Source organism: Cervus elaphus, chromosome 20 (assembly GCF_910594005.1).
Source record: "Cervus elaphus chromosome 20, mCerEla1.1, whole genome shotgun sequence".
Taxonomy (NCBI): Eukaryota; Metazoa; Chordata; class Mammalia; order Artiodactyla; family Cervidae; genus Cervus; species Cervus elaphus.
Window position 1 is genome coordinate 65,541,421 of NC_057834.1, and position 14,752 is coordinate 65,556,172.

General features: G+C 36.5%; 1 protein-coding gene across 3 annotated transcripts in view; it reads left to right on the forward strand.

The window, feature by feature from the left end:
• The window catches only part of DPH5 (diphthamide biosynthesis 5), a 28,703-nt gene extending 25,488 nt beyond the window's left edge, over positions 1-3,215 (forward strand). For all 3 annotated transcript variants that reach the window (XM_043876030.1, XM_043876028.1, XM_043876029.1), the window contains exons 7-8: positions 1,285-1,388; positions 2,871-3,215. In XM_043876030.1, coding sequence (XP_043731965.1) covers positions 1,285-1,388; positions 2,871-3,094 — 328 coding nt within the window. In that variant the 3' untranslated portion in view covers positions 3,095-3,215. The remainder of the gene's footprint in view (positions 1-1,284; positions 1,389-2,870) is intronic.
• Positions 3,216-14,752: the final 11,537 nt, after the last annotated feature.

Consider the following 14,752-nt stretch of genomic DNA (forward strand, 5'->3'; position numbering starts at 1 on the left):
TAAATCTCAGGGCTCAGTGTTGAGAACAGTGGTTGGCACCTAATAGGCACTCAGTAAATACATGTGGAATGAGTTCATCGAGAGTCAGAAAACATGGGTTTGAGTCGTGAGTCGGACTCTGGTCATGTGCTCTCGGGAAAGTTACTTCCATCTCTGAGCCGTATTGTCTTCAATTGTATATTGGGGGAAAGAACCCCTTTTTACTTACAGACGCAGTTTCCCATACAGTAGCCGCTACTCACATATAACTAATGAGAGCTTTAAATACATATGACTAATGTAACTGAGGAATGGAATCTATAATTTAGTTTTAATTAATTTAAAACTAATACTCAACTAAGTAACTAGATAGCATTTAAGTATATTTAGAACAATTGAACATGTAAATCTACTTTTACAACCATGAATTTTATGAAATTTTATGATCTAAATACGGATCAAGTATTTCCAATGAAAATTTAACACTTGAATTAAGATGTGCTAAAATATAGAATACATTCCAGATTTCAAAAACTTCGTACAAAAATGATGTATAATAATTTTTATAGGAATAAATGTTGAAATATAACATTCTGGATATATTTGGCTAAATAAATACATTATTAAAATTAATTTTGTCTCTTTTTTTTACTTTTGTTTTTGTGGATACTATTGAAAATTTTAAATTACATTTATGGCTTGCATCATATTTCTCTTAGGGCTGAGTTACAGAATTGTTTTGAGAGTCAACAAAATAATCTATATGAATTTTTTTGTAAACTGCAAAAGCAATATTTTTATTTTGACCATTGAACACATTTGATAGGCTTTTGAGGCATGTGGAAGTAAACATATCTTAGCCTCCAAGACTTTGAAATATTTATTGCTGTAGTTTACTTTTCTTAGAGGAAGATATGAAAAGAGGAATATGTGGTTTAAACATGGGAATAAAAATGAACCCTATAAAATCTGATTAGAGTATAGAACAAATTTCCACTTATTTTGAATTATTTTTGCCTAAAGTACCACTTTGAATAAGAGTAACTTTGATTTAAGCATTTATCTTTAAGTTGCTGGACTTATTTCTGCCAACATTTCAGTGAGATGAGAGAGCATTTGAAATAGGACAATGAAGAAAGCTTAAGAAACTAAAGGTAAATGATATACTTAAAGTGAGTAACAAGTGGCAGCTTCAAACAGAACATAGAATGTGGTAATTGAGTATACCTGGGGGAATAATTACATTAAAAATGTATTATGTAATTTCATGGCTAAGAACAGTGGCATCTAGTTTTACACTTACAGGGGAAGAAAGATCTATGAACCTCCTCGGTATATGAGTGTCAACCAAGCAGCCCAGCAACTTCTGGAGATTGTTCAGAATCAGCGAATACGAGGAGAAGAACCAGGTACTCAGGAATCTTAAAAGGGCTCTCATATTCCCCTCATGCTGCACTGAGATGAGTATGTAACACCTGAAACACACGCAGGCATCACCAACACCACTAAAGTGAGGACCAGTATGTTTGCATTCATTTTTTTCATCTTTCCTTAAATCTCTTAGGCTGAAAGTTCTACTGAAAGAAAAGTAATGGATTTCTTTCTAGTAATATTAATATTCTAGAAATAAAGGATTTTTTTTTTTTACAAATTAACTATAAATCAGATTTTATATAAATAGGTTAGTATAAATATTTTGGTGAAATACAGAACCTCCATTTTAGCCCAAGTCTATAGTGAGCTCTATCCTGCAAAAGTATACTTATTCTGCTTTTTCTCATTCTCAACGCTGAGACCAGGTATAGTTGTTTTTTTCAGGATAAAGACAAGAGAATTTACCCTTGCATTCTTAATATCTAGACACAGTAGATATGCTATATAATAAAATGTTCATTGTCAATAGATTTTTATTGAAAGGTTCTTAAATAAATCTGTCATTATATTCTGTTACAGGGTGCTGACTGGCTTTGAACACATATTTCTTAATAGAAAAGATACACAAAGAGATTCTTTAATAACCATTGGCCTCAGTAGGCCTTGTTAAATCATGAAAAAAATAACATGCAGGGGTGCTCTATACCCATACCTTTGTACAGAGTTCCTTACATTCCTGCTTGTCCTTGGAGAAATCATTTGCCCCATTTTGGTCATTTTTCAATCAGGACAGCTTTTCCAACTAAAGAAAATCACAAGAGGGTCTGCTGAAGAGCAGACACACTGGAATGAATAATGAAGTTCACCAATGTATGTTATTTCAAACTTAAAAGCATAAGTAATGTCATAATGCCTATTATTTCTTCAGGGCTGTGTAGTTTACTAAGTACTTCATATCTATTATCTTAGTCCTTAAACCACCATTTATGAAGGCTAGTTTTCCCATAAAAAAGAAGAAACTGAAGGTTTGTCATATAGCTGAGTGGTCAAGCACAGGCTCAAATCTATGTATTTATCTCATAATCTTCTGGTTTTTCCAGTATATCTTGATCAATGTGAGGATATCTCAAACATTTTATTTACAGTATAAGCATGTAATAAACACTGTCCACTCAGAACCTAGTTAAAGACAAATGCTATGTGATAGAGTATGCGTACAGGTAATTATTCATCAAATCCTAAAAATTTAAACTAAAGTAAGCCTTTGGAATTCTGAAATGGTAAAGTTAGGAAGTACTACTTTACTTTAAATGTTAGGTAGTGCAAATAATTTAGAAAAGCCTTAGATAAATCAGCAGATAGTATGTCTATAATGAGTGACTAAAGGATATTTAATATATTTGGGATTTATTTGTGACTTCTTTAAATGTATTTTTGGTACTAGTGTTAGTTTGAGTGGATTCAGGATAATGCATTTACTAAATTGAATGATGGCATCTTTGTTTTTCTTTTAATAGCAGTCACCGAGGAGACGCTCTGTGTTGGCTTAGCCAGGGTTGGAGCAGAGGACCAGAAAATTGCAGCAGGCACTTTGCAGCAGATGTCTACTGTGGACTTGGGAGGACCATTGCATTCCTTGATTATCACAGGAGGCAGCTTGCATCCACTGGAGATGGAGATGCTAAGTCTGTTTACCATACCAGAAAATAGCTCAGAATCCCAAAGCACTGGTGGACTCTGAATACAGGCATTTTCTATTGCGAGATGTTAATTTCAGTCATATATACACATACACGTATTTGTGTAACAAATCAAACAGGTCTTTTGGTTTACCTAATAAATATAAATTGAGTGACCAAGAAGAAAGATATTCCAACAGTGCTTGGTTTCCTGTGTCAATGAGTTTTTACCCTGTGATATCATCGGTTGTTGCTGCTATTTTGGCAGTTTTTCAGGATGAACATACATGGAACAGACCAAACTGGAGAACTTACAGCTAGATATCCATAGACAGAATCATTTAAAAGCAATGTTTGTTTATGAAATCAGTTTATACAAGATAGAACTTTCTTCTTTCTTAAAAAGTCTGATGTCCTGACTGTGAGATATATTGTCCTGACAGCACTGTGGTATTCACGCATATAAACAGAGATGAGAAGAATGTGTCACCAGCCAACAGTCCCACCTCCTTAGGGCTCAGCTGAGCACATGCCACAGAATGACATCCTTCTGCATTGCCTTGTCTTGTTTAGCTGACATCCTAATTATGTGCCTCATATTTTGCTGTATTTTGGAGGTTATATAATTGTTGAATTATAAATGTTCAGCCAGCCATGTACAGTTGCTGTTTGGTTTTAAATAGCATCTTTCACATCCAAGCTGAAAAATGGAAAATTTGCTGACTACAAAATAAAATTTTTAAAAATTTAAGCCTGAAGACAACAATAGATTGGTCAAGATTTGTCATATCACTTAACAGTTAATGTGCCTCCATATGTATGCGAGTAGCCACATTCTTCTTCCTAGTTGTAAATCACACTCCATTTATTATGTTTCATGACTATGAAGTCTTATACTTTTTGTCAGTTCATAATAGAAATAGCATTGCTCCATGGTAGTTTAGTTGGTCTAACTCTGATTTCAGTTGACCCTTGAACAACACAGGTTTGAACTGTGTGGGTCCACAAAATACGTACTAAGTACTGCACAGTCTGGTTGGTTGAAGCTGCAGTTGGTTGAATCCAGGGATATGGAACCATGGATGTTTTCAACTGCATGAAAGGTCAGTTGCCCTAACCCCTATATTGTTCAAGGTCAGGCAACTGTGTTTCCATGGCCTAATCAGTTTTTCTGACCTCTTTGCTCAGTAGATTCACTAGAAGTTGAGCAAGTACTTCCCTACTTTCTGGGAGCAACAATTAATAGGAGATTATTTTGAGTTATTTCATTTGAGATAAAAGATATCTTAATATATGTAAAACGTTCTACTTTGAATCTGTCAGATGCAAGAGAGAGCCAAGGACATTTAAGTAACAGTTCTGTATTTTTTTTTTTCTAAGGCATTAAACAGTGAAGAATTATAAAATGAAGGCCTTCTGGTTTGGGTAGTGGTGGAATAGCTTGTAATGTACAAACCCTCCCAATGATAAACCCTGGGAAAATATAATAAATAACTGTCTAAAGGCACCAAGGAGTGACCAGAAGTAGTAAAAGAACTATACTTACATGACTTTTTCCTCAGGGTATTTACCAGTCAGTCTAGTGAGTGGGCAGCTAGAATGGAAGAGAAAGTTGCAGTCTTAATGACTTGAGCTGTTGGAATTGGCTGCTGCTGGAGGAGCTGTAAATTGAAGGAGGAAATTCTAGAAATGAAGGTGGCACTAAGGAGGAGATTTCCAATCTGCATGTGATTTCCTCTTAAATCTTTGGCTAACTCTGGCATTGTGCATGTGCAGGGAAGACTCCAGTGAATCAGGTGGAAAGCTTTAGCTGGGAGGCTGAAAAAGCTGAGCAGATTGTTGCTCTCTGTTGCACGAGAACTCAAGAGTTTGAATCCCAACAAGTTAGAAAGCTTGTACCTTAGGCTTTGCATCAAATCCCTAGAATGGCTGTATATTAGCAGTAAAGGCTGTGCCTAGGACTAAGGATTTGTGCTAAAACTAAAGACAGAATCTTTAACATAATGTGAAATCAAGCCTCCGTAAAATCAAGGTGACTAGCCAATAATTACCTGCCTGCTAGAATAAAGCTTATCACTTCCAGAGCATGATAACAAAATGAATCAATCTATCAACAATGCCTCAAATGCTATAAAATATTATGAGGCATGCAATGAAATAGGAAAATATGACTTAAGGTCAAAAAGAGAAAAACACACAGTAAAAAGAGATCCCACCAACCCAGATATTGGAATTAGCCAACAAGGATGTCAAAGCAGCTCAGAACTGTGTTCAAGGATGAAAAGGAAAAGTGGTTGTAGTGAATTAATCTAAATGAGTACTCTTAGCAGAGTAATGGAAACAAACAGAAAACCCCAAATGGTTGAAGTTAACAACAGAGTGCAGATGATGAATAGAAATTTTCTGAGGAAAAAAGGTTGGAGGGAAGAATAAAAGAGCACAGAGCCTCAATGCCATGTGGGGCAGTATCAAGCAGTTCAACATATATGTGACTGGGTCCCCAGAAGCAGAACAGAAAACAAATAGGACAGAAAAATACAAATACAACAATCTTCATGAAAGCAGAATTAGTCACCAGCAGACCCACACTACAAGGAAAGCTGAGGGAAGTGTTTTGGGTTGAAGGCAAATGACATCAGCCGAAAGGAAGGAAATAATAAATATAAGTGTAAATGACTATCAGGTTTTCTTTGCTTTATGTTTTTAAAAGCTATTGGGCTTCTCTGATAGCTCAGTTGGTAAAGAATCTGTCTGCAGTGCAGAAGATCCCAGTTCGATTCCTGGCTTGGGAAGATCCAGTATTCTTGGGCTTCCCTGGTGGTTCAGCTGGTAAAGAATCCACCTGCAATGCGGGAGTCCTGGGTTCGATCCCTGGATTGGGAAGATCCCCTGGAGAAGGGAATGGCTACCCACTCCAGTATCCTGGCTTGGAGAATTCCATGGACTGTATAGTCCATGGGGTTGCAAAGAGTAGGACACAATGAGCAACTTTCACTTTTAAAAGACAACTGACAATTTAACATAGTATTGTGGCATATATTTGGCTATAAAATATGTGCAAACAATAACACAAGTTGCAGGGGGAAAGGGAATTATACAGTTGCAGGATTATTACATTTTATTTGAAGTAGTAGAATAATAACTGTAGGTAGTGTTAAGGATATGTATTGTAATCCTTTGGCAACTACTACAAACACACACACACACTTGGCAGAAGTTAAAAAAAAAATGAGAGGAATTAAAATTGAATACTGGAAGACATATAATTAACCAAAAGAGGACAGGAAAGGAGGAAATAAATATTAAAAAACATAGGACAAAGAACAAATAGTGAAATGGAAGACTTAAATCCAGCCAAACCAATAATTGCTTATTGGTATCACAGTTGTAAACTAAGTAGTCCAACTAAAAGGACTAGATTTTTTTCAAAGGCTCAACTAAATTTTGTCTAGACTCTGGATGAAAGTAGAAGAATAGGGAAAAAATAAACAATACAAACAGTAAGCATAAGAAAACAAGTGGCTGTATTAGTATAAGACAAAATAGACTTAAGGAGTATATTGGAGATACACTTTTATTCATAAAGAAAAGGGGCAGTTCATCAAGAAGACAATGCCCCAGGTGTATGCACTGAATACCAGCTTGAAAATACATGAGGCAAAAATTGACAAAACTGAAGGAAGATGCAGACAAATCCACAATCAAAGTTGGGGATTTTAACAATCTTCTCCCAGCAACTGATAGAAGTAAACAATATCAGTAGAAGTACTGATTTGAACAACACCAACAATTTAGGTCAAATTGTTAGGTCACTACAGTCAAGAGTGGTAGGATAGATATTTTCAAGCACACGTGAAACATTTATAAAAGTAGACCATATGTTTGGCCATTGACCACAATGGAATTAAATTAAAAATGCTGGCAAAAAGATATCTATAAAAGTCCCAAATATTGGAGATAAAACAGTATATTTTTAACTGAGTAAAAAACATAAACAAAATGTGAAAATTTGTGGGATGCAGATAAAGTAGTGTTTAGAAACTGCCTTGTTTAGAAAAGAAGAAAGTTTTTAAATCAGTGATCCAATTTCATTTTAGAAAGCTGGAAAAGCAGACTGTATTAAATTTTAAGTAATTAGAAGGAAGCATCCTGGAATGCAAAATCAAATGAGCCCTAGGAAACATCACTACGAACAAAGCTAGTGGAGGTGATGGAATTCCAGTTGAGCTAGAAATCCTAAAAGATGATGCTGTGAAAGTGCTGCACTCAATATGCCAGCAAATTTGGAAAACTCAGCAGTGGCCACAGGACTGGAAAAGGTCAGTTTTCATTCCAATCCCAAAGAAAGGCAATGCCAAAGAATGCTCAAACTACTGCACAATTGCACTCATCTCACACACTAGCAAAGTAATGCTCAAAACTCTCCAAGCCAGGCTTAACAGCATGTCAACTGAAATTCTACCTGTTCAAGCTGGATTTAGAAAAGGCAGAGGAACCAGAGATCAAATTGCCAACATCCATTTTATCATTGATAAAGCACAAGAGTTCCAGAAAAACATCTGCTTTATTGAGTACACCAAAGCCTTTGACTGTATGAATCACAACAAACTGGAAAATTCTTAAAGAAATGGGAATACCAGAACCCCTGACCTGCCTCCTGAGAAATCTGTTTTCAGGTCAAGAAGCAGCAGTTAGAATTGGACATGGAACAACAGACTGGTTCCAAATCGGGAAAGGGGTATGTCAAGGCTGTATATTGTCACCCTGCTTATTTAACTTATTTGCAGAGTACATCGTGTGAAATGCAAGGCTGGATGAAGCACAAGCTGGAATGAAGAATGCTGGGAGAAATATCAATAACCTCAGATACTCAGATGACCCCACCCTTAATGGCAGAAAGCAAAGAAGAACTAAACAGCCTCTTGAAAGTGAAAGAGGAGAGTGAAAAAGTTGGCTTAAAACTCAACATTCAGAAGAGTAAGATCATGGCATCTGGTTCCATCACTTCATGGCAAATAGATGGGGAAACAGTGAAAACAGTGAGAGACTCTATATTTGGGCTCCAAAATCACTGCAGGTGATGACTGCAGCCATGAAATTAAAAGATGCTTACTCCTTGGAAGAAAAGCTATGACCAACCTAGACAGCATATTAAAAAGCAGAGACATTACCAACAAAGCTATGGTTTTTCCAGTAGTCATGTGTGGATATGAGAGTTGGACCATAAAGAAAGCTGAGTGCCAAAGAACTGATGCTTTTAAACTGTGGTGTTGGAGAAAACTCTTGAGAGTCCCTTGGACTGCAAGGAGATCCATCCTAAAGGAAGTCAGTCCTGAATATTCATTGGAAGGACTAATCTTGAAGCTGAAACTATAGTACTTTGGCCACCTGATGCGAAGAACTGACTCATTTGAAAAGACCCTGATGCTGGGAAAGATTGAAGGTGGGAGGAGAAGGGAATGACAGAGGATGAGATGGTCGGGTGGCATCACTGACTCGATGGACATGAGTTTGAGTGGGCTCCAGGAGTTGGTGATGGACAGGGAAGCCTGGCGTGCTACAGTCCATGGGGTCATAAAGAGTTGGACACAACTGAGTGACTGAACTGACTGAGAAGGAAGCAAATACTTTACATAAGAGCAGAAACTGGTGAAATAGAAAATGGACCAACAGTAAAGAAAAGCCAATAGAATGTCAAAAATTTTAAGGGCTAATAGTGGTAAAAGTTGCCAGGGTATGTAATAACTGAAAATCTCATTATTGGTAGGTATATAAATTGGCACAACTACTTTGGAAACTAATTAGCAGTTTCTTATAAATTAAACATACAACTGCCCCATGAACTTTCAAAACCAGTCCTATGTATTAACTGAAAAGAAATGAAAACCTACTGACAAAAAGTAGTCCGAGAATGTTTGTAACTTTGTATCTTTATTTATTCATAGCCCCAAACTGGAACCAAGCCATGTGTCCTTTACAGGAGAATGAACTTAAAAATTGTAGTATGTTTTGCAATGGAATATTACTTTACCGTAAAACAGAATGAGCCATTGATAGAAAAAACCTGAGGGAATTTAAATAATAGGTGAAAGAAACCAGACATAAAAGAGTACACTTCCATTTATATGAATTATAGCAACAGGCAAAGCAGTGCTTGAAAAGAAAACAGTGGTTTTGGAGAGTAAGAGTGAGTAGAAGAAAGAGAGTGAAGAGTGACGATGATGAGGAGACAGAAAGGCACTGTGGTCATGGAAAGGTTCTGTATCTTGCTGTGGTGTTGATTGTATGGGTATAAATACTTACCAAAATCCATTAAGTTATATAGATTCAGGATCTGTGCATTTTTCTGTTAGGATTTCCAGATAAAATAGGGTGATGCATTTAAGCTGAATTTCAGATAAACAATTTTTTAAAATATGTTTATGTTCCATTCAATACTTGGGACACCTAAGAAAATATTTATTTGAAATTGAATTGAGTGCCTGTGTTTTTATTTGCTTACTTTGCTAAATCTAATCTTTGTGTAATTTAACCTTAATAAATGAAATTAATGCTATTTTAAACTATTATACAGTGAAACTACTTTCATAATCTAGACACAGAATAGTTCTATCTCTCACAAAAACTCCTTCACTCTGTCCCTTTATGTTCACCCTTTCTACCCACCTATAATGCCTGGCAACCATTGATCTGATCTTTGTAGTTCTGTCCTTTTGAGAATATCATGTAAATGAGACTGGCTTCTTTCAATAAAATGCTGTTTTAAGATTCATCCAAGTTATTGCATGTATCAGAAGTTCATTTTTTTTCATTAGTAAGTAGTAGTCTCATATAGACACACTCTTGTTTTTCCATTCACTATTTGAAAGAGATGGGTTTTTTCAATTTTTGCAGTTATACATATAGTTGTTAAAATATTCACACACTGGTATTTGTATGAATGTAGATTTTTATTTCTCTAGAGTAGACACCCAGCAGTGTAATTGCTGCATCATATGGTAAAATGTACATTTAAGTTTATAAAAAACTGCCAAAATGATTTCCAGAGTGGCTGTGTCATTTTGCTTTCTTGCAAGCAATGTAAGAGTTCCCATTGCTGTGTATCTTTGTCAGCACTTCATATTGACAGTTTTTTATTTTAGCTCTCCTGGTAGGTGTGTTGTGATATATCATCATAATTTTAATTTGCATTTTCCTAGTGGTTAATGATGTTGAACATCTTTTCATGTATTTATTTACCATTTTTATACCCTGCTTAATGAAACATCTGTTCATGCCTTCTGCCCATTTTTAATTTGAATTTTCTTATGGTTAAATTTTGATTATTTATCTATTTTGGATATAGGGCTTTCCAGGTGGCACTAGTGGTAAAGAACCTGCCTGCCAATGCAGAAAACATAAGAGACACAGATTCGATCCCTGGGTCAGGAAGATAACCTGGAGGAGGGCATGGTAACCCACGGTAGCATTCTTGCCTGGGAAATTTCATAGACAGAGGAGCCTGGTAGGCTGCAGTCCATAGTGTCGCAAAGAATCCGACATGACTGAAGCGACTTAGCACACATGCGTCCTGGATATAAGTTCTTGGTCAGATTGTGATTTGTAAATATTTTCTCCTAATCTGTAGCTTGTCCTTTTATTCCCTTAACTATGTCTTTGCAAAGCACAAGTTTTTCATTTAGATGAAATCCAGTTTGTTAACTTTTTCTTGATCATGTCTCTGTTACATTGTATAAGAACCAATAAGCAAACTTAAGGACATGTAGATTTTAATCCTATGTTTTCTTCTAAAGTTTTTTACAGTTTTGTAGTTTACACTTATCTGTAGTATATTTTGTTGATTTTTATATGAAGTGTGAGTTTTAGATGAAAGTTCTGTTTTTTTTCTTTTTTTGCATGGAGATACTCAATTGCTTCAACACTGTTTGTTTAAAAAGACTATCATTATTGAATCGTTTCTGTATCGTTGTCAGAATCAGTTTGCCATAACTGTGTGGACCATATTTGTGTGGATCTATTTCTGAACTCTGCTATTCTGTCGGTCTGTCTCTTTCTCTTCTGTAATAGCACACTGTCTTGATTTCTCTAGCTTTATGGTAAATCTTAACAGCTAGTGTTAACTCCTCTAGTTTTCTCTTTTTTCAAAATTGTATCTAGTTTAGTTCCTTTGCCTTTCTATATGAGTGTTAGAATGAACTTGTTAACATTTATGTAAAGCTTGTGATTTTTTTATTGTAATTATCTGATCATGTTGCATTTCATGTGGATATTTTAGCATTTATCTTTTGGGCATTTGCTCAGCTTCCTGTATCTTAGGTTTATGTCACCAAATTTGGGAAGTTACCGGCCATTGTTTCTTCAAATATTTTTTTCAGCATTTCGTGCTTCCTCATTGTATGTAGAGTCCTCTCCTTCTGGGCATCTGATAAGAAAAGTGTTAAGACATTTCTTATTGTCCGACAGGTCTCTGAGCTCTGTTTTTTTTTTTTTCAATCTATTTTCTCTGTTATTTAGTATGGATTATTTTTATTGATATATTTTCAAGTTCACTGACCTCTGTCTTCTCCATTCTACTGTTGACTTGATTTTGTATGTTTTAATTTTGGATACTGTTTTAAAATTTCCATTTGGTTCCTTTTATATCTTCAGTTTTCTGTTTTAACATGTGTTGCAAGATAAGTGATTACTTGGATAAGCATTTTTGTAATAGTTGCTTTAAAGTCTTTGTCCAACAATTCCAACTTTGGTATCATCTCAGCCTTGGTATCTGTTGATTGTTTTTCATCTGGATGTTGAAATTTTCGTGGCACTTTGCCAGTTTGGATTGTAGCTTAAACATTTTGAATATTATGAGATTCTGGTTCTTGTTTAGATTCTGTGGTTTGTGTTTTAGCAGGCAAGGAGCCTGGTTAGGTGCAGGATGCAATTACTAGTCCACCTTCTATGGGCTGAGGTTCCAGTGTCAGTTGGGTTTTTCAAGGACTGCTGTTCTTTTTTGATTTATCTCAAGTTTCTATGACCCAGGCTGGGACCTAGGCAGTTGGATAATTTAGTCCTGAAGGTCTTTTGGTATGCCAGGTAGGAAGGATCAGATACAAGCCTTACTGAGTGTGAAACTTGGGGTTGATAATCGACTTTTCAAGGTTGCTTTCCTGAGCTCCTCTTCATGATCTCACTACTTCCTGGTTCCCTAGGTTCCTTTTTTTTTTTTTTTTGGTGCTCTGTTCAGAAACTTGGAGTTCTGTTTACTCTGTTGCTCTGTGACTCTTTCATGATTGGGCTTACATTCTGACCCATGTGCAGAGGCGGACAGAGGAAAACAGCAACAGGGGCATACACTACCCTTTTGAAATCATAACTCTTATCAAACAGAAAAATCTTCTCTCAGTTGTAGTTCTTGAGGGTTTCCTTAGTTGGTGGCCACCACTACCAGGTTTTCTTTGCAAGCCAATGGGAAGTCTTTGTTCTGATTTAACTACAAATGTAGTGACTTTGTCTTGTTTTGAAGTTCTGAGGAAATCAATATGAACTGTGTACAAATTATTGCTCAAGGGGAAGTAGTATGATGCACATTCGGGACAGATAACCCCTGTGAACTTGAACAACAATCTGATCTAACAATGCTTAGAGTAGAAAAACACCCTAATGGCTAATCAGATAGACCTTATTATAGTTTTAGAAGCAGTTGCAATGTTTTCAAAAGTCCAGGTCAAATGGCAGGGTTCTAATTGCTCTGAAACTGTACCTATGCTTTCCTGACCTCCTAAAGTCAGGAAATATTTTGGGGAATGCTTTTGTTTTCATATTATTTTGTTTTTCTTCTGGCTTTAGCAGTGAATGCCCTACAAAGAATACAGTTCACTTTGGCAATCCATATAGAACTATTTTTCAAAGAGGTGCTAAACTTCATACTAAAAGCATAATCCATCCATTTTTTCAATAAATTTTGATTGCTTAAACTGTGCCAGATGACTATTGTCATACTATTATTACTCCTGTTGGTTATAGGATTTTATTAAAGCCTGAACTTCATGGTAAATTATCTTTAAAGTGTAGTAGAGCTGGATGAGCTGACAGAGTATTTGAATGAGCTAGAAGCCTGTTAGTGTTGTCTTTTTCTCTTTTTCATGCACAATGAAAAATAGTAAATTACTGTCTTTCTGTCTAATCTGTTAAACCTGCTTGCTTCTTCTCCCTTTCTTTGCTGTTTCCATTGTCTAGAGTAATGCAAGGTTTGCTTATTCCGTATCATGAGTAATGAGATTGAATAAGGAGGGAAAGAAAAGTATCACAAGTTGCTGAAATTATTCAGAGGAATTTGTATTTGATGAGCATTTAAGAGAGCCACTCAAGATTCCTGAGCTGAAGGAATTAAAAGTGGAAACTGGGAAGCTTACTTCGTTAATATAACACAAGTTGGCTTCTGGGGGAAGGAAGCAAAAACTCAAAGACTGGGTAGTGAACTGTTAACCACTGTAGACTTCCCTTAGGCCAGAGGCTGATTCAAGAGCACAGGAAAGGCAGGGCAGGTGCTTCAGCTCTAGGAGGTCAAAGTCCTCTATGCAAAAGGGCCAGCAGAAGGTAGTCAGGAAACCAGGATAGGGGAAATGTTTGAAAAGAACTTAGATAGGAGTCTGATTCAGCAGAAATTCCTTGTACTTCCTGGCTAAGGCCAGAATTGTTTTTGTGTTGTGTTGAGGGTGTGTGAGGGTGAGTGCTGAGATGGAGGTGGCTACAGTTGGGCATTGAACAGGTGAGAAGTCAGACAATTCCACATTGTGACTGCACACAGCAATGAAGTACTAGGCAGGGCAGTGGGAATGGAAAGGTGAGTTTAAAAGATTTCCAGTAAATGAGCAGGACTTTTTGGTAGGGGATTCAGGAAATGGGAGGTGGCAAAGGCAATATTTAGATTTCTAAGAATTCTTGAAGGAATTCTGAACAGAAATGGGAGTTGAAAAGAGATTTGAGTGGGAAAAGTAAAATTAGAGATGCTGGTAGTTCTGCCATGGCGTGACAAGAAGTAAGCCACTGATGGCTTTTGATTAACTCTACAAACTAGGGAGGGAGGAGTGAAGCCGTATTACTAAGCGCTACAGTTAGCAAGAAGTGCATGTAGGCCACACGTGAGATAGCTGACCACACACACACTGAGGATAAACCCCTCATGCTATAGCACAGGTTGATGGTAAGGAAGAGACTGCTTTGATAAGAGTATGTTTGAGAAGATGGGATGAGTGGGATCTCGGGTTTTGCGAAGAAGTTATTTTAAAAAAGAATTTCTTCTGATTATAGAGGAAAAAATTTGGAAGGATAATGGATATTTGTGGTCTTCATTTCCTGTGAGCTGAGATGATAGAGAACAAGGTGAGACAATACTTTGAGGTTAAATATCTGGAGATACTTTGAGATTTGTCTATGAGGTAAAATAATGAGTAGGACGATTGACAGTGAGGATCTTCAGTGTTGAGATATTTCCAAGTCTCCTACCATCTCCTCTCTCCTGATCAGTTTTGCTGTTCCTGGGCCCTAAAAATCATTCTTCCCCTTACATTCCATAAGTCCTCCAGGATCTGTTCCAGTAACTTAAGATTCACAGTGGTCTTTTCTGTTCATCAAACTAATAGACAATTCAGGTTGTTGTTGTTTAGTCACTTAGTCGTGTCCGACTCTTTGCAACCCCTTGGGTTGCAGCACACCAGGCTTCCCTGTCCTTCATC